At 40.0% G+C, this 25,152-nt stretch overlaps 4 protein-coding genes across 6 annotated transcripts; 2 read left to right on the top strand and 2 right to left on the bottom strand.

The window, feature by feature from the left end:
- Nucleotides 1–98: 98 nt before the first annotated feature.
- On the bottom strand, nt 99–8,217 carry sema7a (semaphorin 7A (JohnMiltonHagen blood group)). Its single transcript, XM_029434598.1, has 14 exons — nt 8,009–8,217; nt 7,610–7,749; nt 6,836–6,877; nt 6,620–6,715; nt 6,262–6,364; nt 5,945–6,055; nt 5,523–5,665; nt 4,346–4,524; nt 3,595–3,703; nt 2,897–3,080; nt 2,589–2,701; nt 2,233–2,378; nt 1,974–2,032; nt 99–1,888 (listed from the first exon to the last, which is right to left on the bottom strand). Exons 1-14 carry the CDS (start codon nt 8,187–8,189, stop codon nt 1,464–1,466), a joined length of 2,031 nt encoding a protein of 676 aa, XP_029290458.1. The 5' UTR covers nt 8,190–8,217; the 3' UTR covers nt 99–1,463.
- An 801-nt stretch (nt 8,218–9,018) lies between these two features.
- commd4 (COMM domain containing 4) lies at nt 9,019–12,787 on the top strand. 2 transcript variants are annotated; one of them, XM_029434095.1, is made up of 9 exons: nt 9,019–9,067; nt 9,904–10,017; nt 10,293–10,364; nt 10,457–10,522; nt 10,618–10,657; nt 11,159–11,278; nt 11,897–11,977; nt 12,100–12,276; nt 12,390–12,787. In XM_029434095.1, exons 2-9 carry the CDS (start codon nt 10,015–10,017, stop codon nt 12,428–12,430), a joined length of 600 nt encoding a protein of 199 aa, XP_029289955.1. In that variant the 5' UTR covers nt 9,019–9,067; nt 9,904–10,014; the 3' UTR covers nt 12,431–12,787. The 2 variants fall into 2 exon arrangements, with proteins under 2 accessions (XP_029289955.1, XP_029289956.1); XM_029434096.1 differs by lacking the exons at nt 9,019–9,067; nt 9,904–10,017 and adding an exon at nt 10,030–10,117.
- Nucleotides 12,788–13,022: 235 nt separating this feature from the next.
- Nucleotides 13,023–17,289, top strand: neil1 (nei-like DNA glycosylase 1). 2 transcript variants are annotated; one of them, XM_029434346.1, is made up of 10 exons: nt 13,023–13,222; nt 13,537–14,015; nt 14,098–14,217; nt 15,887–15,995; nt 16,094–16,181; nt 16,281–16,402; nt 16,562–16,589; nt 16,684–16,754; nt 16,833–17,046; nt 17,138–17,289. In XM_029434346.1, the coding sequence occupies exons 2-10, from the start codon at nt 13,561–13,563 to the stop codon at nt 17,197–17,199; spliced, it is 1,269 nt and encodes a 422-aa protein (XP_029290206.1). In that variant the 5' UTR covers nt 13,023–13,222; nt 13,537–13,560; the 3' UTR covers nt 17,200–17,289. The 2 variants fall into 2 exon arrangements, with proteins under 2 accessions (XP_029290206.1, XP_029290207.1); XM_029434347.1 differs by having other exon boundaries at nt 13,027–13,222; nt 17,153–17,289.
- man2c1 (mannosidase, alpha, class 2C, member 1) lies at nt 17,224–24,554 on the bottom strand. Its single transcript, XM_029434345.1, has 26 exons — nt 24,403–24,554; nt 23,961–24,086; nt 23,754–23,877; nt 23,598–23,668; nt 23,336–23,513; nt 23,058–23,247; nt 22,586–22,692; nt 22,379–22,489; nt 22,147–22,239; nt 21,937–22,053; nt 21,766–21,861; nt 21,522–21,667; nt 21,071–21,194; nt 20,472–20,593; nt 20,293–20,378; nt 20,051–20,197; nt 19,887–19,966; nt 19,706–19,800; nt 19,497–19,601; nt 19,228–19,384; nt 18,989–19,132; nt 18,680–18,789; nt 18,513–18,592; nt 17,860–18,002; nt 17,667–17,773; nt 17,224–17,577 (listed from the first exon to the last, which is right to left on the bottom strand). Exons 1-26 carry the CDS (start codon nt 24,501–24,503, stop codon nt 17,466–17,468), a joined length of 3,072 nt encoding a protein of 1,023 aa, XP_029290205.1. The 5' UTR covers nt 24,504–24,554; the 3' UTR covers nt 17,224–17,465.
- Between the last annotated feature and the right edge of the window lie 598 nt (nt 24,555–25,152).

Below are 25,152 nucleotides of genomic sequence, written 5' to 3'. Positions count from 1 at the left end.
AAGGCATGACCTACTGAGGACAAATAAACTACTTTCTTGAAACCAATTACGAGTGGATCTAAGAGAAGTAGGACTACGACTCCCTGTGAACAACGTTACAGATTTTCAACTCCATTCTTTTAATACATCTGGAAATCAATTACATAAATTTACATTCTTCATGTAGCCTTTTCAAACTATCATGCAAAAGTATATCTTTTTTGAAATTGTAAGGACACATATTGCTTGGATGTATAAAACTCTCCAATATAAAACACAAAAGATCATACCAAAATACTATTAACATAATAAATATATTTCGTTTAGTAGTTTATAAACATTTTTGAGGAATAGTTTCTACTTTAAATAAAGATGATAACAATAAAACATAGCACTGCTTAATTCAATACATTCAGAATTTGCTGCCACAGCATTACTTGATCTGATACAGTATGAGCTTTTGGTTACTAATGTTAGCTAACTTTAGCCGGATCTACTTTCCTGTAATTATCACTTGCGGCAACAGTGGTTACAGTTTGGCCAAAGTTACATAGTTTCGCTTTAATATAAATAACTGACTAGAAAAGTAGCTTTTACATGTGTATATGCAAAACCATCACCATAAACCATCTCAAATCGGTTCTACTTCAAGTGGAATGTGGAACTAATACATCCGTCGCACTGCAACTAACATTTTTCCTTGCACATTCTCCAAACAACTCTCTGACAACTCTCTGAGGTGAACAAAACAGGGAAGTCTTCCCTAAACACTCGTACAATAATCTGCCAGCAGTGCACTAATAGACCAAAGAGCTGGTCCCAACATGTGCACACACTACTATTACACCACACCATGCCTACTTCCCGTGTACTGTACTGTGTGTCTCACGGAAACTTTGGTGCCCATGATCATTTTAAAAGGCGTGCTTTGGTTTGGACTCAGCTTATGTTAAGAAGGAATTCCCTTCCTCCACCTTCCATTGTTTCCTTTCTTAAAAGAAACAGTAGCACTTACTTTTTGAAACATTGCAGTAATTCATGAATGATGCTGAGGTCATTGACTGATCATAAGCTGATCCAAAAGAAACAACATTAGGGCACCTCAGATCCTTCAAGCTGTGCTCTGCTGCTGACTGGTTGTGCTGCTCTCTTCCTCCATCACAACACCACCTCTTCCTGTCCTTACTTCTCTTTTTCAAAAGAAACTTAGCTACATGTTCCTGTAGACCTCAAAACCTAACTTTTCTGCCAAACACAGCAACCACTTGCATAAATAAGGTTTTAGGTTCACGGGGGAGAGTTCCTGCTTGAATTGTAAGCTTCATGGTGTGGAGGTGGATTTCCTTTGCTGCCTACATCCTGGCCAAGAACACAATTCCTGAGGATGTTGATGCTACATTTTCAAAAAACATGAGGTTTGGCCCAACACAAAAGCTTTTTAAAGAGAAAGAAGTGTTAAGTTTAAATTCTCATTTGTGCACACCTTATCTGAAATTACCCAACACTGTCACAGCCAGTCCGAGGGTGATCCATGCTATCTGCGGCGCGTCAGCTGATGCATAATTTACTCTGAAAGGGCTATTGCTTTTGTCAGTGTTTCTATTTATATCTGGGATCATTTGCTCTGTAAGCTGATACATTTTCACCACTTTGGTGTAGTCTTTCTCTTTGGAAACACACTTGTAGCCGCCATAGTTCTCTTGTGCCATGGTGGGGATGAGGTGCAGGCAGTTAGACTGCATTTGCAGACAAGGGCTGTTCTGGTCTCCGTGCTCCCAGGTGTAGACAGCGTGGTAAGAGTCTATAGGACAGGACAGATAGAAAGGGACACTCAGGGGGACCGAGTGGGTTGTCCTCAAATCCACTGGTGCTTGTGAAGTTGTCTCCCGTTTGTTCCGGGTTACTTGTTCTACAAAAAGAAAAAAATAATAAAATAGAGATGTTACCAAAGGCTTTTTGAGTGTTTCTGAATAACAGTCTCATAGATAAGTTACCTTCTACTGATGGAGGACACACACTTTTGTTCCCATCAATGATATTTTGAATGCCCCCACTGTAAACAAAAAGAAAACATAGGTTCCAACAAGTGCATTTATTTGTGAGAGATGATTAACTTTGACGTTGTCCCAATGATCTGCTTTCTAAACATTTATTCTCATCTTTGGCAAAAAGGCCATATTCAGAAGAACATGCAGAGAGCAGCCATTTCAATATTGTTGAATAAGTCTTGGTACGAACACAGTCCACACTTACGGGACAGTCTGGGTGCATCCAAACTCCATCCAGGCACAGTACGGATCCCGGGCCAGAACACAATCTTCACAGGACTTGTTGTACTCCTGACACCTCTGAAGGTCTATGATAGAAATCTTTTCCGAAAAACCCACCACTAACTTTTTCTGAGCAAAAGGGGGACAGAAACATAGTTTCACTTTAAATCTGCATTATTAGATGTGTGTATCTCTTGGGTGCAGTGCAATAAGCTGTAAATACAACATTGACATGTTATCACCATATAAAAACATCACCCGAGAGCAGTGTCTGACAAAATAACAACTGACAACACTACGCTGCACAATGCATGACATTTAAAATAGCATTCGAAATACCTTTTTGGAGTCTAGCTTCATTGATTGTATAGTTGAGCGGCTGGAGAGTTGTGTTTCAGAGATAATGAAAGGTTCTGGCCCGGACTCTAAGACTTTATGGATCTTCCCAGAATCTGTTTGAACAACACACAAACAGCATTTTGTAGCGTTGTTTTGGAGTGACACTGTATTTTTAGCCACATTTTTCTCACAGAGATAACAGACAATGAATGATTAGGGGCAAGCTAAACAGGGAAACAGGAGACAATAATAGCTAACCAAAGTCCGGAAGACTGGGAATAATATGTTTCTTCCCAAACAGAACATACCAGTAGCCAGAAGCAGAATGTTATACATGCGTTGGTCTGCTGCCTGCACTTGGTCCACAGCTATCTTGGTGTAGTTGTTGTTGCTTGTATACAATGGAGCTGAGTGAACCCAGCCAGTCATTTCTGGGTAATCTTTCACTATATTGACTGTGGCCAGTGGCAGAGTCCTGCTGTTTTTTGCACACTGTAAAGAATACATACACACAAAGTCAGTTTCTATACTGTAGAAAATGGGAACATAAACAGGTATGCATGTGGGGAACTCCGGTTAAGCAATTCTAACATCTTCAGGTATACAAAACTAAAGTTATCCCAAGTTGTATAAAAACAAATCAGACAAACATGTTCTCAAGCGATATGCTGAGTAGATGGAAGGAACAGGGTTTTATTTACAAGACATAACAACAAGTCCACCTCCTTTAGGGAACCATGACTCACTCAGAGTCAGTAATAAACTGTTTGGGTTGAACTCAAATAGACTTCAAACAGGAAACACTGAACCACATTTGATGGGTAATTTGAAGTAATACACACACACCCATTTTCCACGCTTCCACCCATTTATGTAACATGTGATATACGGACTTCCCACAATAAATGGGAATGACATCAAAATACATAACATGGTTGGAAACAAACATAAAATGCTTTGAGGAAGTATTCTGTCTCAGCAACATAGCAACAAAATAAATGGTTACCGTTCCTGGCCTTGGTTTGGGAATGTTTTCGTTGTAGCCCTTGAAAGTTGAGTTCTCAAATATTTCTTCAATCATTCCTATTGAATAGTTGCACACTGCTGTGGAGTTCCTAGAAGAGAATAAGATAACTGAAGTTAGCATAAAATACGTTTTTATGTGGTGGTGCATAGGGTTCTGATTGTGTCCCAAGGCCGCATTCTGACACTTACAAAATGGAACATCAATGCAACCACATCACTCAAACTTTGTGTAACTGACAAACCCTCCATTACACTTACAAATACATGTTGAAGTTCCAGAACAGACATAAAAGCTGTCCCAGGTTTACAGGCTTGGTCGAGTGATAGAAGGGACACTCCCTTGGTTACACAGCTTGACCCATTGTTAGGACTAAAAGTCAGGATAGCTTTTGATTTTGAGCATCCTTTTTAAAACATGTCTTTTTGTGTGAGTTCTTTTGAGCTAAGTGCAAATTGTGCAATACTAAATTGCTTGAGCCCCCCTTTAAGTGCACAAACTATACAGTCATGAACATGTGTGCATCTCCTAATGTAAGACTAAAATATAGTAGGGAATAAAATGAAAACTTTGTAGGTAAAAGTCTAGAGGTCAGCATTGTCTCCATGGGTGAAAAACATTTTAAAAATGCTGATCTTTCAATTTAAGTGAAAGTCAATCTGCGTCACCCTGTCAGTGTGTTGCTGGTGTTGTTGCTTAGGTGCAGATAATGAGGGAAGGGAAAATGTCTAACCAGCTACTTGTGAAAAGGGCATAGACTCTTGTGTCATGCCGGTCCTCAGCGTGCATCACAAAAATGTCTTGGAGATGGTTGAAATACAGCGACTTCTCTGGAAACCCACAGACAAGCCGGGCCTTGAGGAAAGATGTCCACATGTTCTGGAAGAATCTTTTTGATCCACCTTCATCTACCTGCAAAATGACAACAATAAATGACACCAGGAAGACTCTTTCACTTTTCTTGCAAACTGAAATTGATCAACTGAGGGTTATTTGATAGGACTGTCGTCACATGGACCAAAACACCTGGATCAAAACACCTAAACGCTGTTAACGCAGGTTTAGTTTCAACAAGGGTGTTGAAAAGATTGTGTTTCACCACATAGCTGATGGAGGAAGAAGAAGCCTGATTCATTGGTGTAGGTGGACTGTGCTGCCGATGTGCTGCATTAATTATGTGTATGCCTTTGACAAAGCCGGGCATTGTAATCACATAATTGCAGGATATCATTTTGCCAACTGTAATTCCATCTCCCTTTGTTTTGTTTTTTAGCACAGTGCAACTAAATAATTAATTTTGTAAAAGGTTATCATATTATCCATGATGACAGCCTGAGACCAGACTATAAACATTGAAAACAATACTTTGGCCTTTCATCTCCGTTGTCTGGAAAATTCAGGAGGGGTTACTGTAGGAGGCACAGCCAACGCTCACATAGAACATTAACATAAAACTCTGCTGGAGCGTCCCACTATTTAACTGTTTGTCTGTTTATTGGAATAGAAACTAGAAGAATAATTGTGTGTGAGCTTATCATGCGAAATGTATTTATTTATGTATTGCAATATAAACCTAATGAATGCCTGGATGATCGGTTTCCGTTCGTGTTTAAAGTCAATTTAGAAGTTCATTCTTGACCTGGGGAACAACGGTTGACAAAATAATCTCACGTCAAGGTCCATTTAGTAGGTCCAAAAGGTGCTTTTTATCATATTACATGACTTTTTATCAACATTCACATGCTGATTCTTTCATATAACCAGACCAAAGGCCATGCTGGAACTAGGGTTGGGTTGAATAATATCAAATATTTATACCATCAATACTAACTCGTGTTTGCAATATCAATATTAGCCTAAATAGAACTGAAGAGGTTTTAGGGAATTTTCTAGTTCAGTGTTCAGCGTACTTTACAAACTCTGGCAACCCTCGATATCCAGGGGTCAGCCTCCCGGTTGGGATCTGAGTTCTTTTCCCGGAAAAAGATGTAGATTTTCTCATTGTCAGGGTCTTCTCTCCGCTGCACCCAGGTTGCAGAGATGAACGTGGGCTCTGTGAGAGGAGGACATGTTTACCAAGCTGCTTCACTGTTTACAGTGCAGTGCCGTACCAACACACATCAAGTGATGAAAATGCTTGGCATGTGAGACAAAAACAAAAGATAAATAGAGGTGTACGTGGGAGTCAAGAAATTAACAGTTTCACGACAAACTGATACTAATCAGCTGCAACACACAGGATCACATCAGTAATTCTTGCTGATTTTCCCTGTTTATGTTTTTATTTGTGCATTGATCCTACATTATGAAATGACTTTAGTCATGTGCCCACCTGAGAGCCACTTGTCATACATCCAGACATTAGTTCTGCTTCCAGCTTTCCTTCTGAATTGCAATGAACTTCCATCAGTATCCAAAGGCGCTGCTGAATAAAGATCCCCCTCTAAAAATAGCAGAGATATCACATGAAAAGGAAGAAATAGATGTTCAATTAATGAGAAGTTATATTTCTGTGAAAGTGCACTGGTTGCCAACTCTATCACACGTGACTTGATGCAGTTACATAAGTCTGCAGACCAGAGTCGCATTTTTAAACCTACAAAAACATGAGCTACTGTATGGTTGTGCAGGAAGCTGTGCTTCACTTACCTACTGAGAGGGATATGGAGTTATGTGTGTAAACAAATGGAGAGATGCCCGTCCCCTCATAACTCTCCACTATTTCATGAGACTGGTTGTTCACTGAAGAAAACTGTAGAACCACAGAAAGTGAACAGAATATTGTGTTACTTAGTCGTGACGGAAGAATACCAAAACACCAGCCACCCAACACCTGACTGAAATTACAGACATGATGCTAATTCAAGTGTATTCAGACACCAAGAAGCTCCATGCATTAATCAGCTTTGCCGCGTTGCCAGTAAATTAACTAAACCACAATACCAGCAGTATGTCAGGCAAATGTACATAAAGTGTAACGTATTCAGAGATGTGTGCAAAAACTCACAAGCTTCCAACACTGCGGTGTGTGTCCATTTGTTCCACAGACAAACAGGCTGTCCTGAAACTTCTCTATCACTGTGATGACATTTTCACATTGGCCCTGCAAATACAGAGGCTGTTATTGCAAAGTCACCACACAGAACTGATTATGTTTTTCTTTTTAAAAACCTGTTGAGCAGTCATTTCTGATCACATAAACCATCACTCTCTAGTTACTGACCTCTCGGCACTCTTGTTGCTCAGGGGTTTTCAGAGGAAATTTCTGCAGGGGGACACCAATTGGTGGACATTTAACAAAGGTTTCACTTGAGGGTAGTTTTAAATGAGACAGTATGAAGAGAAAATGAACATTTTAAACATCACCTTATCATTTACTAACCAATAAAGAATGTTGCACTTTATGCTCTGCCCTAAAATATGGGTGTTTTCATGTCTGAAATAGCTGGATGATAGATAAAAACAATAAATCTGAAAGGTTTTCTCCCTCAGGTATTCTTTCTTAGACAAAAATAAATCCACTCAAGATAATGTCTCCCTCTTAAGTAGGTCCAGCTGCTCCTCCAGACAAGTATCCATTAGTTAAATGAAGACCTACGTATGTCTGTCTTATGGTCAAAACTGATGGCCATTTGCTTTTAATTTCAATCAATCAAGCTCATTATTTATTCATTCTTGATCACTGATTAAACAAAAGTCACGTTATTTGACTTTTCTAGATTATAATATTATAGAAACTTGTGTATGTCACGAGGGTCTATTTGTGACATCTGTTCACCACCAGCAGTTAATAAGCATTCTCCTCCTGCCTTGAAACTACATGTTAGCTGTGCCAGACACACTCCTCCTGTAACAATATTATTATGATGACACAAGCTGCATCACACAATCCACTGCTAATCTCATGATTCACACAGAAATCTATCTGGCAGCCCATCAATAAACCATGAGATGAAGACTTAACATGTAAATAAACACACAAAAAAGAAACACCCACCTCTATTATACGAGAGTCATCCACATCAAGTTTCAACACAAAACCAGTCCCCCCAATATACATCTCCCCAGAGTCCTCGTGATAGAAGAACACACTGTGATTCTGGTAGACTTGGTACTCTAATTCACCACAAATAATATCTGAGGGGGGAAAGCATCACATTATTATCATATGACTGTACAGACAAAACGTTGTGCATCTACTCTCAGTCATTCCCTCTGGAGAATCGGGACATCTAAACGGAACTAGATCTTAGCGTACTTAAAAAGGATTTAAAGACAGGAATAACTCTGTAGCTGACTTTTCTAAACATCTACACGGATTTATTTGAGACATTTTACATGAAGAAATCTAAAACATTGCAGTCATAGCGGCGAAGAAGTGACACGTGAACGGTACCTTTGCTCAGAAGTCTGGGGTTGTTTTTAGATCCAAGAATCGGCGAATTAAGAACTAGTTGAGAATACCCAGCATGCCAGATACAAATGAAAATAAATCGCATCATTTTCTGCCTCAGATGTGCTTCAGTCGCTGAATGACGACCTGTGTTAACAGCAGGTGTACTGTGTCTTCTCCGCATATTTCCCGATAGGCGGGGCCTTATGCGGTGGGCGTGATGCAGCTTCCAACAAGGACCATTTGAATGCATATTAAAACTACAACTATAAGAATCACAGCAAAGACATAAAACATGTTGATGAAACTCATTAATATGAGTGTAATCATATCTGATTGCTCTTGACATACAGAGGTGGTAGTTGCGGCCTGTTATATTCTACAAAGAGCCCACAGCAAAGGCATTAGGTGATGTAAACTATGTTGTAACCTTAAGTACTTATTTACAATATTTATAGGACAAATTATGCTTGGAAACCAGACTCTGTTTACTGGATTTACTGACTCATTTGATCTAAAAACATTTTCACACTGACTGATATTTCCTTTCCTCCTATATGTTTCTGATAAATATACAAATATCCGCACGGAGTTACAGGTGGTACATGATCTTTCATTTTCAGCTTGACATCTTGTTTTTTATTCTAGTCCGTATACACTGCATGGGTCGCTTTGCATATTGCAAAGGATCTTCTAATATAACTTGTCCGGAATTGTAAATTTAACTTGCTTTTGCAAGTGCTTCTGTTTTTTGTAACTGGATCTGAGAGATGAACCATGCAGGCACGATCAAGAACAGATCGGATATAATAAGATCTGTCTTCCTCTTTTACTTCTTACCTTATTATTAATAACTATGTTTTCATTGTATAATCAAGAATGGTTGTTTTTGCTTAGAATGAGCCCTTCATATCTATATAGAGAGTGCACCTTGTTGCACCTTCATGTTTCTACAGTAGCACAGAACAGACAAACCTAACTCCGGCTCTAGAGAGGGCCTTTTGAGTTTTTACGTTTCCTGAAAGTCACAGAAGGTTTTCCGTCACGCTTGGAAAGGGAAGGGTGAGCGGAGGGGTGTCGTCAACACAACACTAGCATCACTCAGTGCTTAAGAAACAGCATCCCACATGTATAATACACACACAGTACACCAGGACCTTTTTTGTAAGGGTAATTTAATTTAACGAACTGTAAATGCTGTAGGCCTATATGCAGAATGCTAATTGTTAATCAGGTACAGGTGTTTGTTAAACAGGAAACAGGCTGCTGCTGCTCTGGCAGTGATATCTGTGTGCCTTTATTAATATTAGCACAGAGCACTTGTGCAGAGACTTCCTCCGTCAAAACTTTTGACGGAGGAAGCCGGCTTTTACAGCTGTAGAGACCTTTGAGTCAAACATCTCTACAGCTGTAAAAGCCGGCTGACAGCTGCTCCAGCTGTGATCGCCAACATTAGAAACTGACGTCACTTCAATTGACGCTTCAGAGGAAAGGACGTCTCATTTATCTAAAACACATTTCCTCTCTCCTCGCTTGGTCTCTCCATGACACAAGGAAAAGACGCAAGTCAGGGAAAAGTGGATGTAATTTAAGAGACTTGGGATATACCCTTATTACTGCTGTCCCTGTTAAACCATAAAACAAAAACAGTGGTCAATGTTGCAGTGTACTTTTGTAATTATTTATAACAGCCTGTATTTTTACTTTTGTATTTATAATGTAAAGCCTTTATCGCTTTTTTTTATTTTTTATTGTTACTTACTTTTTAATGGAGGGAGGGGGGGGGGCAGATGTGTAATGTTATATGTTATATGTCTTTAAGCTACTAAATGTCTAAATGTCCCTCGGGATGAATAAAGTATCTGCCTATCTGTACCCATGATGCCATCAAACATCAGGACCATCTTAAGGAACGCCCATCTTTCCATCGTCCAATCAGATCTGAGGAAGCAGAAAGCACTTCCGGGCCAGTTTTTCAGTGTACAACCGATCAGCTGACTCACACAGCCATGGTAACACGTTTAATAATCGTATTATTTGACACTAGTTTGATTATTTGGAGGCCAATTTATTCATAGGACATTTTTATTGCATGATTTATAAATGTCTTAGGTAATTATTCACATTAATACTATCGATGTTTAGTACGTCTTTTAGTTAGCTATCAGGCTAACCTAGTCAGTAGCTTTTATTGATGGATGGTTAATGTAGGTTAAATGCTAGTGTTACAGTGTTTAAGGAGTGTACAGTCCAGTAAACAACATGTATGATGTCTTGTCTGTTGTAGCGGTTCCGTTTCTGTGGTGATTTGGACTGCCCAGACTGGGTACTTGCCGAAATCAGCACATTAGCAAAAATTGTGAGTAATAATATTACCTGTTTAGTGTAAGTTTATGCTTTGTGGTTTTTATGTACTAATACTTGTGTTTTTCTGATTCACTAATGTAACAGTCAAGTGTCAAAATGAAACTCCTCTGTGCTCAAGTGCTGAAGGATTTGCTCGGGGATGACATTGATGTAAGATTTTGAACATATTTCCACATCATCACTGACTTCTCGTTATATTCACAGTTCACTCAGACTGATCAGAGCTATCTTTTCTTTTATCTTAGTATGACAAGGTTACAAAGCTTACTGCAGATGCAAAGTTTGGTAAGTCTCCCTCATACTGCATATATTTTACAAATGTTACAAAGTAGCAACACCACAGTATAGAAATAGTCCATTAAAAATAAAGGGTCGTCATTAAAACATATGTCTTCATTAAACGTACAGAAGTATTAGTAGATTTTTAAATTTAAATTACTGCTTGGGTAGTACAATGAATCAAGTTTTATAAGCTCATCATATGTTTTGTGTGTAACATCTTAATTTGCAGACTAACTTCAGCTGTCAAATAAATGCAAAAATATTTGCCTCTGAAATGTAGTGACATGGAAGTACAAGAGAGCATTAAAAACTCAAAGTACCAGTACTGCAAAATAGTTCCTGAGTAGAATACATGAGTAAATGCATGCCTACTTAATTATATACCACTACTGCTAGTACTGCATTTAAATCTAACTCATACTTTACACACAAGCTAATAAAACAGTCATACTTGCGTTGCATTTTTTGTTATAAAACATTAATTCAATTCAATCCATCTTGCAGAGAGCGGAGACATCAAAGCTAGTGTGGCAGTGCTCAGCTTCATTTTCTCCAGTGCAGCCAAACATGATGTTGACAGTGAATCTCTGTCCAGTGAGCTGCAGCAGCTCGGTCTGCCTAAAGGTTAGTTCACTGGGGTTCCCCCTGTTTAGTATTAAAAAAAAAAAAAGATAATTATGTTGGATAATTATGCAGGGCAAAGGTGGAAAAACACCACCTGACCAATTTCTTTAACTGCACATTGTTTTAATATTCAACTGTGCTCAGAATATAATTCCAAGCAGGGGAAATTGCCTATTGTGTTATTGTTGGAGTTTACCTCATGGCATAATTGTCTATTGTGTAACTAAATTAGATTAAAAAAACTGCACTCTGGAAGCTGGAACTCAAAGGTAACACTGTCAAGGCACAATGCACAATGTACAGTGTGGACAGTGCTGATTGATGGGGTTGGTGGTGTGACTTCTGTGCATTGATGTATAAAACAATCACAGTTGACTCCCCGCCAACTTGAGATACTCTTTTTAAAATGTTAAGATCTCTGCTTTATTTGTAGATGTTAACTGCTTTTCAAGTACATTTTGGCAAGTACTTTTTTCTGTTATTGATCGGTTACTTACTGTATTAATGTGCTGGCACAGTACTTCTGCTAATAGTGTGTTTAAACTCTTTCATGTGATTATACACTTCAATCAAATCTTGACTTTACTATTAATTACATACACCCATCCATTATTTTAGAACACACAACAGGGCTCTGCAAATCATATGAAGACAAGCATTCCGCGCTGCAAGGCAAACTAAGAGAGACGAGTCTGCGATGTAAGTGTTTCTGTCCATCTTTTCCTTTTACAAAGTACATACAATATTGATGATGAGAGCTGTTCTTTTGTGAGGTTTCGGGCTGACAGGTGCCATCAATTCTGCCCTGTGTTGAATTTTAGTGGGAAGACTGGAGGCCGTGTCTTGGCGTATCGACTACACACTGAGTTCCAGTGAGCTGAAGGAAGTGAATGAACCGCTGATTCAGCTTAAACTGCAAGCACAAGGAGCCGAGTCAGGCTCAACAGAGACGACTGTTGTTTCTGTTTCTGCCAACAAGTTCAGAGTCTTGCTTGCAGGTTAGTTCTGCATCTTGTCAAATCGCAGTTATTTTCGCAAAGTTCTTCCATTTCAAACTATTTTATTAGCCATAATTATTTTGTGATGATTATTTTCCTCTTTGTTTCTACAGAACTCAAACAAGCCCAGGCTAGGATGAATGCACTACAATGAGGAGTAGACAATGAAGTCCGACCTCAATGTCGGTTCAAGAGCCAGACACAAATTTCGCTGATAGGCTGCCAAAAGTGCCAGACTTACATCTTGTACAGTATAATTATTTTAATATGAATTAAGTAATCTCAAAGGTCTTGTGAATGACTTATTCCCTCTTTGTATTGACTGATAGTTACTTGTATTTTTCTACCACATTAGTCATAATTAGTACACATGTTTACAGCAAGAACACTGAATGGAACATTTTTGTAAAATGTTGTATATTGATTCTCACATTTTGATTTGAATTATATTCATACTTTGTGTTTTAGCCTACCTTATGCTCATAAATATCAAAATAAAATGTGAAATACAGAGATTTGTGTTTCCTTCTGCAACGCCTACATATCCCAACATGCATTGGTGCTGGACTGTTCGCTCCTGTTATGATCCTACAGTGCGTCTGCTAGAAAAGCTCCGTTTATTTTCTTCGCTTTCATGAATTATTTCCAAACATGAGAAAAACACCCACTTTGATGAGAAACACATGTGAAATACCAGCATATATCTAATTATAAATAACGGGATTGGAAAAGCATGGACATCTCGCGACTTTTCAGATTAATGAATGGCCCCCGGTGATATTATATAACCTAAAAACACAACACATTTCGTAACAAGCATGTTGTATAAGCTTTTTGGTCCATGCCATACATGCACATCGTGCAGCCCTGCAGATGGTTGAGGAACCCGACAAACTCCGTAGGTAGTGACTAGTTTATCAACGGCGTAGTCTATTTCCTGGTTTGGGTAAGTTGTTTTGCCCCGAGATGCCCCTCGCAACTCAATGAAAAACGCCTATTTTTACATCTTTAGAGTGATGTGTCATATCGTATCTGTGGCATGGTGTGTGCAATGTTGTAAAGTCAAGGCATTGATGTATTACGTTGTGCAGTCTAAATAATGAATGCGAGTAGTGTGTATACGACATAGAAGCCAGGATTTTAGAAATACTGAGTTGCCACCACTCTGAAAAACATTAACCAATGTCAAAGTCAAATGCTCAAATACTGGAATAAGTTTCTGAAAGGTTTTTGGTTGCTTGGCCACTTAATTTTCTGCAGCACAGCTTCATTTGTTCCAACACAATGCCTGAGGGACCAGAGCTCCACCTGGCCAGCCTTTATGTGAACAAAATGTGTGCTGGAGTGGTGTTTACGGGACCGGTCAGAAAATCTGAAGTCAGCAAGAGTCCTGATGTGGCCTTCGCCTGTGAGGCCTATCTCATCACTGCCACTTCCAGAGGGAAGGAAGTGAAGCTCACGCTGACGCCCATGAAGAGTGATGATACAAAACAGAGAGTGAAGGCAGGACAAGCAGACCAGGCCATGGACATAGTCTTACGCTTTGGGATGTCGGGTTATTTCCGCTTCACCACAGAGGATGAGCTGCCCAAACATGCCCATCTGCGTTTTTATTCCAAAGAGACGCCCTGCAGAGTGCTGAGCTTTGTGGATGCACGCAGGTTTGGCACCTGGCATCCCAATGGGACTTGGCAGCCTGACAGAGGGCCCTGCATCATGTTTGAGTACGAAAGCTTCAGGTAAGTAATGCTGAGAGTGTACCATGAGTCCCCTGCTCAACGAAATTCTCACTCGCACACTGACCAGTTATTGATTTTGCAGGGAGAAGGTTGTGTCGCGCCTGTCTGACCGTGCCTTTGACAAGCCCATCTGTGAAGTGCTGCTCAATCAGAAGTACTTCAACGGTATCGGGAACTACCTCAGGGCTGAAATCCTTTTCAGGTGATAAACATGAACAACCCACAGCACTACTACAGTGAAGTCTATAATACTGAAAATAAGATTCTTGAGAAATAAACTCGTCTATGGAGTATTTATACATAGAACAATTGTATATCTGTGTTCATGCCTTTTTAAAGACGGTGAGTAGAGAGGGGAGGGGTGGAAGAGTCATATCGCTTATCAGCACATGATGAGCACACCACTAAACAGAACCTGCGCACACAAAAATCATAATGCAACCGAAACCTACGCACAAAAGGAGTTGTGATAACAGACAAATGAATCATTACCATGACAAGACACTTTACAGTTATGTGTTAGGGATGCTCCAATACTGATCCCATTAAGATTTGGAGGGATGAAACCCTCTTTAATGGTCACACATACAGAGCACACAGCACACAGTGAAATTTGTTCTCTGCTTTTAACCCATCCTAGTACCAGGAGTCTAGTACTAGGAGCAGTGGGCAGCTCATAGGACAGCGCCCGGGGAGCAATGGGAGTGAGAGGGGAAGGGGGATGGCCGGTGCCTTGCTCAAGGGCCCCACGGCAGGAGGTGAACTGGGACCTGTCCAAGTAGCAGTCACACTCCATTTGTTTTAGGTCAGGGTCGGTGACTTGAACCAGCAACCCTACGGCTCACAGTCCGAGCCCCTACTGACTGAACCACTGCCGTACAAGTTACACGACAATCCACTTTGAATATAGGCCTGTAACTAGCAATTCTTTTAAATGATGGAATAATCTGAATTGTTTTAATGAAAATATCATAAAACAGTTAAGTTTCCCATGGTTGAAAATGTCATCCTCAAATAACTTGTTTTGTCTGACAAAGTATAAAACTCCAAAATATTGAGTTCACAATCAAATAAGAAAGAAAAAGCAGCGAATCTTCCTATTTGTGAAGCTGGTACCAGTGAATGTTTGGCATTTCAGTTTGAAAAAAGACTCTGGTTGCTGATAAATAAATGTTTATGCCGATCAACTCATCAGTTAACCTCAAATTAAGTACAATTTCTTTGTAAATGTCATTAAAAAAATAAGTTTTTCCTCCTAACAACTATGTTTATTCAGTCATGGCAGATAGTTGACGCAGCAGTCCATGGCCTCATGTTACCTTTCAGAAAAATGAAACCAATGGGTTCCATGCAGTGAAGTATACAGATGTCAAATTTGGAGGAAAAGAAAGCACTGATATTGGATCGTTATTTGGTATCGTCAAATAACCTGAGTTAAGATATTGGGAAAATATGTCTGTAGATCTCCTCACATAGCTAGTTTGCATCTGGAGTACCTTGCTAGATGTAACTAGTGGCTACAAATAACAAAGTGAGATAAAGCAGACACATCCTCGGGGCAGAAATCCTGGTGCCACCAGACCTTGACTAACAGTAAACATGTACAATTTTAAAATAAAGATAAGATTAGCAACAAGGCAACAGGGAGTAGCTGTGTGCTTGTTTATTACAAGGACAAATCAAGATCAGAAAAGAACAACCAGCTGTCACGAGTCTCAAGGCCTGTTTCTCTCCAGATATGAAAAGAATGTTTTTCTTTCTCTTCTTGGTTCTTTAATTCCAGTGGGGAGGTGCAGTGATTGTGATAAACAAAAGAGCCTTTCTGTTTTTTGTACAAAAGACTGTGTGTGTAAAGTAGTTTCTCTTTCAAGGTTGAACATCCCACCCTTCGTGGCCGCCAGGGTCGTACTGGAAGGCCTTGAGTCAGAAGATTTATGCGAAAATGAGAAGAAAGTAAAAGATGAGATCCCGGACACAAAGGTGAAATAGCCCAGACAGAGACATTTTTGCAGATCAGACACTCGACAAATCACTGCTTTACATTTTGTAACAGTGCTTTTCTTTCTTCTGTGCACAAGACCTCAGACGGAGATACACAGCTGAAAAGGGAGACGGGTGACCTGCTCAGACTCTGTCACACAGTTCCTCTAGAGGTGGTGAGCCTAGGTTGGTTTCATTTTGAGTGAAAAACTTTCAGAATCATTTTCAATTCAGAGATAATACAATTTGATCTTACAGTGAAATGCCTCCTGTTTTGTGTCTTAGGTGGAAAGGGCTACGACCCCCAGAAGGCAGACTACTCTGACTTTGAGGCATGGCTGCAGTGTTACTACAAGGATGGAATGACATCTATACGGGACCACAATGGCAGAACTATGTGGTTCAAAGTGAGGAATAGAACATTTCTATATTTTAATATATATATATATATATATATATATATATATATATATATATATATATATATATATATATATATATATATATATATATATATATATATATATATATCTCACTGATACTAATACATACTGTTCTATTTTTAGGGAGATCCAGGCCCCATGACGCCTAAAGGTACTTAGAATACACAAAACTGAGAACTTCAGCTGAAATGTATCGGAGGATAGTCGATGCATAAACTGATCAGTGTTTTTTTTCCACTCGATAGTTTTAAAGTCACCCAAGGCAAAAAAGAAAGCAAAGAAAGAAGAAGACCATGATTACACGGACAATAAAAAGGTATCAACAGTCACTTTTGTTGCTTAACAAGTAATGAACTCTACAGATGTGACCCTTAAGACAAGTTTGTTTCATTAGGTGGCCAGAGGTCGCTCAGAAAGCACACCAAAGAAGAAGGTGGTCAAACAGGAAACTGCGACCAAAACGCCAAAGAAGGAAAAGGATGCACATCCGAAGGAGGCCGGATCCAAGAGAAGAGAGACTGAAAAGTCAGAAGAAGTAAACGCACCTCAAACTAAAGAGAGATCAGCTGCTCGTGGAAGGAAGAGCAGCAGCGCAGAGCCAACTGCAGGTGTGCTCACGATATTCTCTCTAAATGAAACAATGTTTTTTGTCGGGGGAAGTATTGGATAGAAAATTAAACAGAAGTTTAATCTCATAGTTCGTCCTTGTTGCAGGTGCACCGAGGCGGAGCAGCAGAATGACCAGACAGAACAGCAAGTAAAAAGAAAGGCGAGGAACCACTGTGATATGTGTATATTTTTTTAATACTATTAAACAGTTTTTAATAAAAATCAGGTTTCTACAAAAGTTCTGCAACTGTTTGTTATTTCAAATTAATGTAATCAGATCATTTTTCTCACATTGTCATCCAAGAGTAGCTCAAAAAGATGCTCTCCTTAAAACTGCAGCACCATTACACTCATTTCTACCTTTTTTTGGGGGGGGGGATTTCTAACTAACCTGAGGTTTGGTAAAACATGGCATCTTTTACAAGATGAGAAGAAGTGACACAATTTGAAAAGGGCTGAAGTTCAGAGTGATTCCCTCTGGCAAAATGTGTGCCGGCCGGGTGGGATCTCGTCTCTCCAGGAGATCGCAACTGAGAGTGGGGGAAAAACAGTTTGGTTTCTTAGACGACAACATAAAAGATGCCAGGCAGCAGTAAACCCTAAAAATAGAAATACTCACTGCCAGGCTTCCCTGACTGGAAGGGAAGTGGTGCACATAGTTGTGGTCACGCTGCTCCCATGTGACTCATAGAGTCGGACTACAAGTGCCCCCTCCCTGTCCTCAGCCTGTTATGGTAAATAGAGTAAACAGCCATTAGCGCCCTGAGTGGATTAAGTCAAGCTAGGTCAAGCTTAGCATTTTAATGGGATACCTGTTTAATGGTCTCAAGGATGACTGCTGCACTGCTGACGGAAAAGGCACTCCAGGGCTCGGTGTCAGAAGTGCACTGGATTGGCCTCAAAGGGAAGTTGAGGTTGTACGCAGCCTGGATGACAGAGGCATCTTGGAAGGATCCTTTATTACGACAAAGAAAACAATATATTGCACGTTCCACGGACAGGGTTTTTAATGGGGTAGTTTGGATTGTTTGAAGTGTTGTATGTATGAGGCACCTATCCATAGTAGTGCATTATATACAGCAATGAAGTAAAGCAATGTACCGCTGAGGACGGGGGCAGCAGTTAACGCAGTTAACAGTTAAAATCTATTTTAGCCACCTTAAAAAGCCCACCTAAATTTTTTAAATAAATAACAGTTTCAGTGTAGGCTATATTTAAAATATTGTGAATACACTTAAACTGATATTGATTCTTTTAGACTGGCCTTTCTTTTAAGTGACGACGATACATTTTGCTGCTGCCTCCATCCACAGCTGTATATTGCTTAGCTTCCCTGCCATAACTCCTGTCTGCTTCTCCAAACTCGGGTCATGCGGACCACCATCTACACTAGTGTTAAGTACCATATACAACCCCACAACCTTAACTATCCCTTTAAAGTTTAATGAGAACAATTCAATCCTACCTGTGTGTGGCATGATTGCATAGCTGAAATGATGAGTCCCCATGTCAGCGTTGACATCTGGTGCCTTAGGTGCTCTCAGTCTAAGAAAAAGACATCTACTGTTAGCTGCAAGGATTATTTAAATGAGGTTTAAATGTACTGTTTGTAGAACAGTGGGGAAACCTCACAGGGACAGCGTCATAGTGTTCTTGTGCACTGAATAGCCGTATTTGCAGTCGTTCAGCAGTGCAACCCCAAAGTTGTGCTCTGACAAATCGGCCCATTTGTGACCCCAAACCTGAGAAAGAAACCACGATGAAAGACCATACAAAGCATTTCAACAGCATTATTTTTGTAATGACAGCATCTCTGTTTTACAGTTAATACGGGCAGGACCAAAACAAGACACTAGGTGTTGATGTCAAAATACCAATGGAGCGTAGTAAGACAAGCTGAACATTAGGATTCTTTGTGCAGTTGATTCCACAGTGTTGTACCTCAAATCTGGCCCAGTCCCATGAAGTGTTCCTGTGTGTGGGTCTCTGCAGATGGCCAAACTGGATCTCATATGTAGCATTGGGGCTGTGTACTCGCACAGGGAATTCCACTTTAAGAAACTTGTGCGACTCTGCCCACTTCACCTGAAATTGGAGGATGCAACATTGGGTATTTCTTGGTTTTTGAAGAATTTGTTGGATCAGCGATTTCTCCAGATATCATAAATGCTATAAAGTACCTCTGTGTTGAATTTGATGTAAGGACACATGGCGTCCATGACAATCTCCTGTGTGATCGTGCTCTTATCGCTGATCCTGAGGGTGAAGCTGACACTGCCTCGGAGCCTACCTGAGGACACCACACGGAGAGGCTGCACCACCTCCAGAACCGGCTTCCTATAGGGTCAATCCTGCAGTTAGACTCTTCATATTCATATCTACAATACCTGCAAATACTGCAGTGTGTATCAAGGTGGCAAAAGATGGATGCAACAGTAAGGACCGACACCTTGTCTGCAGATGGTAGTCCATTACATCCCAGGCATCCCAGTACAGAGGGACATCATCAAACATGACAAACTGGTTCCCATGACAGCTGTCGGACATGGCTTCTCTGAAACCAACCAAGGGGTGAGACATGGCAGTTCAGTAAAAACCTAAATGTATTCAGTGAATATTGAGTTGAAGAAAATATGGCCACATGTGCTCCTACAGTACCTGTTAGCATTGATCAAATACAGAGAAGCCAAAGTGCCATCTTTGTTTATGACAGTCTGCAAAATCCCATTCTCCATGAGGATTGTTCCGTCAGCCTGCAATGGTACAAAATGTCTCGGTTAGCCCAATTAAATTACAACCTAGCTAAATTAATTAAATGCTCTCTATATATAGTACATACTTGCAGAATGACAGAGACTGGAGCCACAGGCTTCGTGTCTTCGACAGGGGACAAACCAATGCTGGGAACTCTCACCAGAGCTGCAGTACAACAAATACCAGTATTTGATATGCAGTTGTAGTTTGGAAGGCAAACACATAAATGTTGTGAAATATCTAACATACCCAGATCAGGTTTACCAGCGCCATCTTGAATCTGGAAGACTTCATGGCGCTCCCATGGCAGAGAGTTGAACACACCAGTGGAGTTGCCTTTTGAGCCCAGGGCTCCACAGGCATCACGCAGCAGTGCAGCGCCATCACTGCGGATATCTAAAACACATAATGATGTTCTTTTTTTAATTTATTTTGGAAAACAATATATAAATATGGCTGTGGTTTTAATAGATAGCTACTGCAAACTGTACCTTCATAATACCTGAGTGCATCCTCCACAACCATCTCTATACAGCTGCCGGGAATCACGTCATGGAATTGGTTTAGAAGAAGCAGCCTGAAAGGGAAAAATCAAAGAAGCTATTTTCATACTGTAACAACAGAGACCATTAATGTATTCATCATCAAACTTTAAAAGGTGTATCCGGACCTCCAGAGCTCCTGCAGTTTTTCCACAGGATATTGAAAAGTCTTGTCCCGACACAGCGCCAAGCTGCTGGCTATCTCAATATCATGAAGCAGCGTCTCACACTGCCTGTTCCCTCGTTTAATCTGGAAATAATAAAGCAAACATGAAAATAACTTCAATTTATCATACAGTACCAACATGTTTTAATCATTTTTTTAATATTTCACACGTTTAATTTTGTGGACAAGTACTACACTTTTCCTCTCATTTGTGCTTATCTTATGGTGAACTTTGCCTTCCCTCTGCATAAATGCTTGTGTATCTGCCTTTACTTACTGTATATATTTATATTTAGCGATCAAGACCATATATACGATTGGTAAAATGTAACAATCCAAGTAGATCCTGCATGTAAATGATCTATACTATTTACCAAACGTCTGAATGATAAAACTGCACCACCCAGTGAATATTTACACCTCTTCTTGTTATTTGATTTTATAGCCTATTTGTGTGCTTGGGTTTTTTCCTTTTACTCAGAGAAATCATGTTATTTTTGTTATTGCAAATCTAATTTCCTCTCCTTCTAAATGAGGACTCTGAACAGAGTTTTATTCTACCTGAGCCTGTGTGGTGTATGTGCCGTTGTGCAGCTCAAGGAAGAGCTCTCCGGTCCAAGTACAAAGCAGAGCTGATTCAGCCTGAAGCTGAGAGAAAAGCTTGTCAGGGCTGGACGTCTGGACCCTGGGAAACACACAAGAATTGGACATGGAAGTGATGACATCTCTGGTTACACCCTCTTTGTCATTCATTCTGACTAAAACATGATCGCATTGACTAGTATTGTAGAACCACACCATAATGACATCAGTAGACGTCACTCATATCCTTTTGAATTTAACAAGCTTGTGGGATTCCACTGCCTACGTGCTAGAACTCCCTATGGCAGAAATCCCACAGGGCAGGAAAAGCATAACATTCATGACTAATTTACTGGTGGGCTGTTTTTCCGCCTCAGTTTGAGCTTGGTTTTGGTAACTGATGAGTTCAAAGTGTGGGACAGGAACTGACTTGGGAAGTCCATCTGTGTCCTGGACCCGGTGCAGTCTGTCTATCATCAGCTGTGTGGGTCCACCGCCACCATCACCAAAACCAAACAACACTGCACTGTGGTTCGCTCTGCCTTTGTCCTTGTTATCCTTCACAGTTTTCACCAGCTGTGGGCAGAGAAAACACACTGATTTTTGAGGATTGTAAATATTCTCCTTTCAGACTCAACATTCACCGTGTTATGTGTACCATAAACCAAACTCACGTCTTCAACCTTGCCCTTCATTTCATAGGAATTTCCTGGTGGGAAGTGAGTTAAAACTTTGGAGCCATCCAGACCTTCCCAGAAAAATGTGTTGTGCTTAAGGAAAGAAGAATCAAAACTGAAAATCTAAACTTCACAATTGTGTATTTTAAATTGGTGTCCAGTACTTACAGGAAAAGTGTTGACCAGGTTCCAGCTGAGCTTCTGTGTCAAGAAATTGGAAATGCCAGAGCCCTGCATTATTTGAGGAAGTTGGGCAGAGTAGCCAAACGTATCTGGAAGCCAGAACTAAAGAGAATAGAGAAAAGATCATTTTATTATGCATATGTGATGAAAAGCAGACTAAATACGGATGTACACATGTTTTAATGAATCTCCTACCTCTTTGCAATGGATCCCAAACTCCTGGTTAAAGAAGCGCTGGCCTTCCAGAAACTGCCGCACCATGGACTCACCTGAAGGCAGATTGCCATCCTGACAGGAAAACATGTAATTTGTACATCTTAACTCAGGATCTTAGCTCATAAAAAAGGGTTGAGTGGCAAAAGGCCCAATAATATCGTTACATTCATAAGATGCATGAAATGTGATACATTTGCTAGATCAGGTTTACCATTTCCACCCATGTTCCTCCGACCGGAATGAACTGGCCTTTCTTAACATAATGCTGAATCTGGGAGAAGAGTCCTGGGTACCAGCTCTTTACCCACTGGAACTGCTGGGCCTGGACAAAAGCAAAAAAAGGTCCAAACTGAAGAGGCCCGCTCAGATTTGTAGAGCCTTTAATGGTGAATAGAAAACTGTGTTAGTGAGGAATTACCTGAGAGCAAGTAAAAACAAACTCAGGGTTCTTCTCCATTAAACGGACAACGGTCACCCAGCTTCGGCCACATTTGCGAATGGTCTCTTCGTAGGGCCACAACCATGCTGCAGATACAGAAAGTCAGAAATATAAACTAATTTGACAAAATATTGGAAGATTTTATGTGCATTTTCTATTCATTTCTACTTAAAAAAACAGGGCCAAGTATCCCTTTTTAGTATGTTTTTAGTATTGTTTTGCTACTACGGATACAGAAAGAAAATAATACTTATACCTTTTAACAAAAGAAGTTTAAGAGAAGAATGTTGCCTAAATAAAATAGTCAAATATCAAAATTATGATTTATATCAGTAAATATCTAATCACTAATTAGTAAATGCAACTACAAATCTGACCAGGCGTTCGGCACCAGCTTTTCTTCAAAGTTTTTTATACTCAGAGGGACACAGTTTAGACATTAAACTGAGACCTGAGTCTATGTGGCAGTGACCCATCGCATGAGCAATGTGCTGACTTTCTCCGTTCCTCTGGCTGAAGAAGGTGTGAGCCAGGCTGCGAGCTTTAGAGAAAGAGCTGGGATCAGAGGGGTCGCAGAGGTTCACCATCTCATTGACAGTGAAGAGTGCCTGGTAGCCCCGTTGCTCTCCCTCTCCGAGTTCCTGTGAAGGAAGAGAAATGTTTAATTTCCCTAATCTTCAACTAAATATAAAGTAACGTATTAAAATGTACTGTTTTGTGTGACATCACCTTTACGATGTCAATCAGCATCTCAAAATCAGTCATCAGCTCCCGTACATCGCGGTTAAATACCACCAGCTCCGCCTTCTGTACCGAAAACTTCCTGTTTGGATCTGGGGCCGCAATCATTGACCCATCCCCGGCTCCAAAAAGCCCATTACAGGCCATCTCTACATAAAGGGTGACACTAAAGAACCAAAGAGAAAATATAAACATTTCAGTGTGCAATTGGTTACAAACGTGTGATGAACTCATGGTTTAGTGAACTGACCTGTGTGGCTCCTCATCTTTCAGACAGTCAGACAGGATGTAACTCGTCTTTTCGCCCTCTTTAGTCAGGCCCTACAAATCCACATGTCACAATGAAGTCTATTCATGTGTTTAGCACAGCATGTTGGCACTTTAATGTAGCCTGCTGTTACATTACCTGAACTGGCTGCTCATCTCTCCAAACCATCGCTTCTCCATCGCTTTCCCACCGAAGATGAACCTCTTTTCCTCTCCAGGACTCAGGGATTTTCAGGGTCACTTTAAACCAGCAAGTCCACCACCTTCAACAAGCATCAAGTTTGGATTAGGCTATTGCCAAGATCGGAGGGAATAAAAAGATCTGAGGGTGACGCATATTACTTACGTAGGTCCAAAGGTATCACCCACTTTATAAGGTGCAAAGGTCTGCTTGGAGGCTTCAGTGAATGCGATCCGTTTAGAGGACAAGAAGGAGACGATCGACTCCAGCGGACAAGAGTCTCCATAGAGTCTGCAGAGAACAATCATTCAAAAAGTCAAACTTATTTATATAGCCCAAAATCACAAAGTGCATTAAGTATGATGTAGTCAGTATTAACTTACTATTCTGTATATAGACAACTTTATTGCCTGTAGATATTACAGTGATTAACAGTTTTATTTGCATTCACTACTTTGCAGACTGGTGAAACTGGTGCTGATCTACAAAGAAACACTGTGAGCAATAGCAATAATAATAATAATCATAATAATAATAATAATTATAATAATAATAATAATCCCTAATTGTAGTTATTGTCAGTGCAGCTGTATGAAAGGAGCCTTACCGTCCTCTCAGGTTGCAGTCAGTGAAATAAATATCAGAGATAAATTTCTCTGCCCTCTCGAGGAGCGTGCGCCTGTTCTTCAGCACAGGCAGGTGATACATCACGAAAACAACATACAAAACACCTACAGGTTTGCAGACAACAGCGAACACTCAAATAACGGAAGATACACTCAAAACGATCCGGAAGTAAAACGTATTGTTGTTGTACTTGATGCAATTGGCCACTAGATGGCAGTCCTGTTCAACAAGCGTTGAACAACTGGCAACACTTTTTTCATTCTCAGGGGTCAAGGAAGGGTGGGCAAACTTTGCAAAATGTAATTTAGGACGTATTTAGACCCTTTTCTAATGAAAAAGTCTAATACCACACTGTAAAAATACTCTTTAACAAGTAAAAGTCCTACATTGAAAATGTTACATATAAATGAAATGCTACTTAAGGAAAATGTACTAGTAAAAGTACTGAATGAATAATGACTCTTATAGCCTACTATACATGTTATCATTAATAATTATTACCAATGCATTGTTGTAAAAGCAGGATTTTACCGTTGAACTTGGTTGAAGTGGAGCTCATTTTGAACTATCAACGAAATGGTTATTTTCATTATGGATTATTCTGCTGATTATTTTCTCCACTTATCGATTGATTGTGTGGTTTGAAAAAATTAGTAAATGTCGTCACAATTATCGGGTGTGGCACCTTCTCAATGTTTGTTTAGTCCAACCAACAGCACAGAATTCTCAA

This window comes from Cottoperca gobio, chromosome 6, assembly GCF_900634415.1.
Source record: "Cottoperca gobio chromosome 6, fCotGob3.1, whole genome shotgun sequence".
NCBI classification, from domain to species: domain Eukaryota; kingdom Metazoa; phylum Chordata; class Actinopteri; order Perciformes; family Bovichtidae; genus Cottoperca; species Cottoperca gobio.
The sequence above is the reverse complement of the archived record's forward strand: the minus strand, read 5'-3'. Positions and strand labels throughout refer to the sequence as shown.

Coding starts and splice junctions, on each gene's coding strand:
- sema7a (XM_029434598.1), bottom strand. CDS start 8,189: ATGCGGAGAAGACACAGTACACCTGCTGTTAACACAGGTCGTCATTCA. Junction 4,525..5,522: donor GGGTTGCCAGAGTTTGTAAA/GTACGCTGAACA, acceptor GTCATTTTGCAG/GTAGATGAAGGTGGATCAAA. Junction 3,704..4,345: donor GCCCTTTTCACAAGTAGCTG/GTTAGACATTTT, acceptor ATTCTCTTCTAG/GAACTCCACAGCAGTGTGCA.
- commd4 (XM_029434095.1), top strand. Junction 10,658..11,158: donor TACTGCAGATGCAAAGTTTG/GTAAGTCTCCCT, acceptor TCCATCTTGCAG/AGAGCGGAGACATCAAAGCT. Junction 12,277..12,389: donor GTTCAGAGTCTTGCTTGCAG/GTTAGTTCTGCA, acceptor TTGTTTCTACAG/AACTCAAACAAGCCCAGGCT.
- neil1 (XM_029434346.1), top strand. CDS start 13,561: ATGCCTGAGGGACCAGAGCTCCACCTGGCCAGCCTTTATGTGAACAAA. Junction 15,996..16,093: donor ATGAGATCCCGGACACAAAG/GTGAAATAGCCC, acceptor TCTGTGCACAAG/ACCTCAGACGGAGATACACA. Junction 16,590..16,683: donor AGGCCCCATGACGCCTAAAG/GTACTTAGAATA, acceptor TCCACTCGATAG/TTTTAAAGTCACCCAAGGCA.
- man2c1 (XM_029434345.1), bottom strand. CDS start 24,503: ATGTATCACCTGCCTGTGCTGAAGAACAGGCGCACGCTCCTCGAGAGG. Junction 23,514..23,597: donor AAAGATGAGGAGCCACACAG/GTCAGTTCACTA, acceptor TTGGTTCTTTAG/TGTCACCCTTTATGTAGAGA. Junction 22,490..22,585: donor TTGTTTTTACTTGCTCTCAG/GTAATTCCTCAC, acceptor GCTTTTGTCCAG/GCCCAGCAGTTCCAGTGGGT.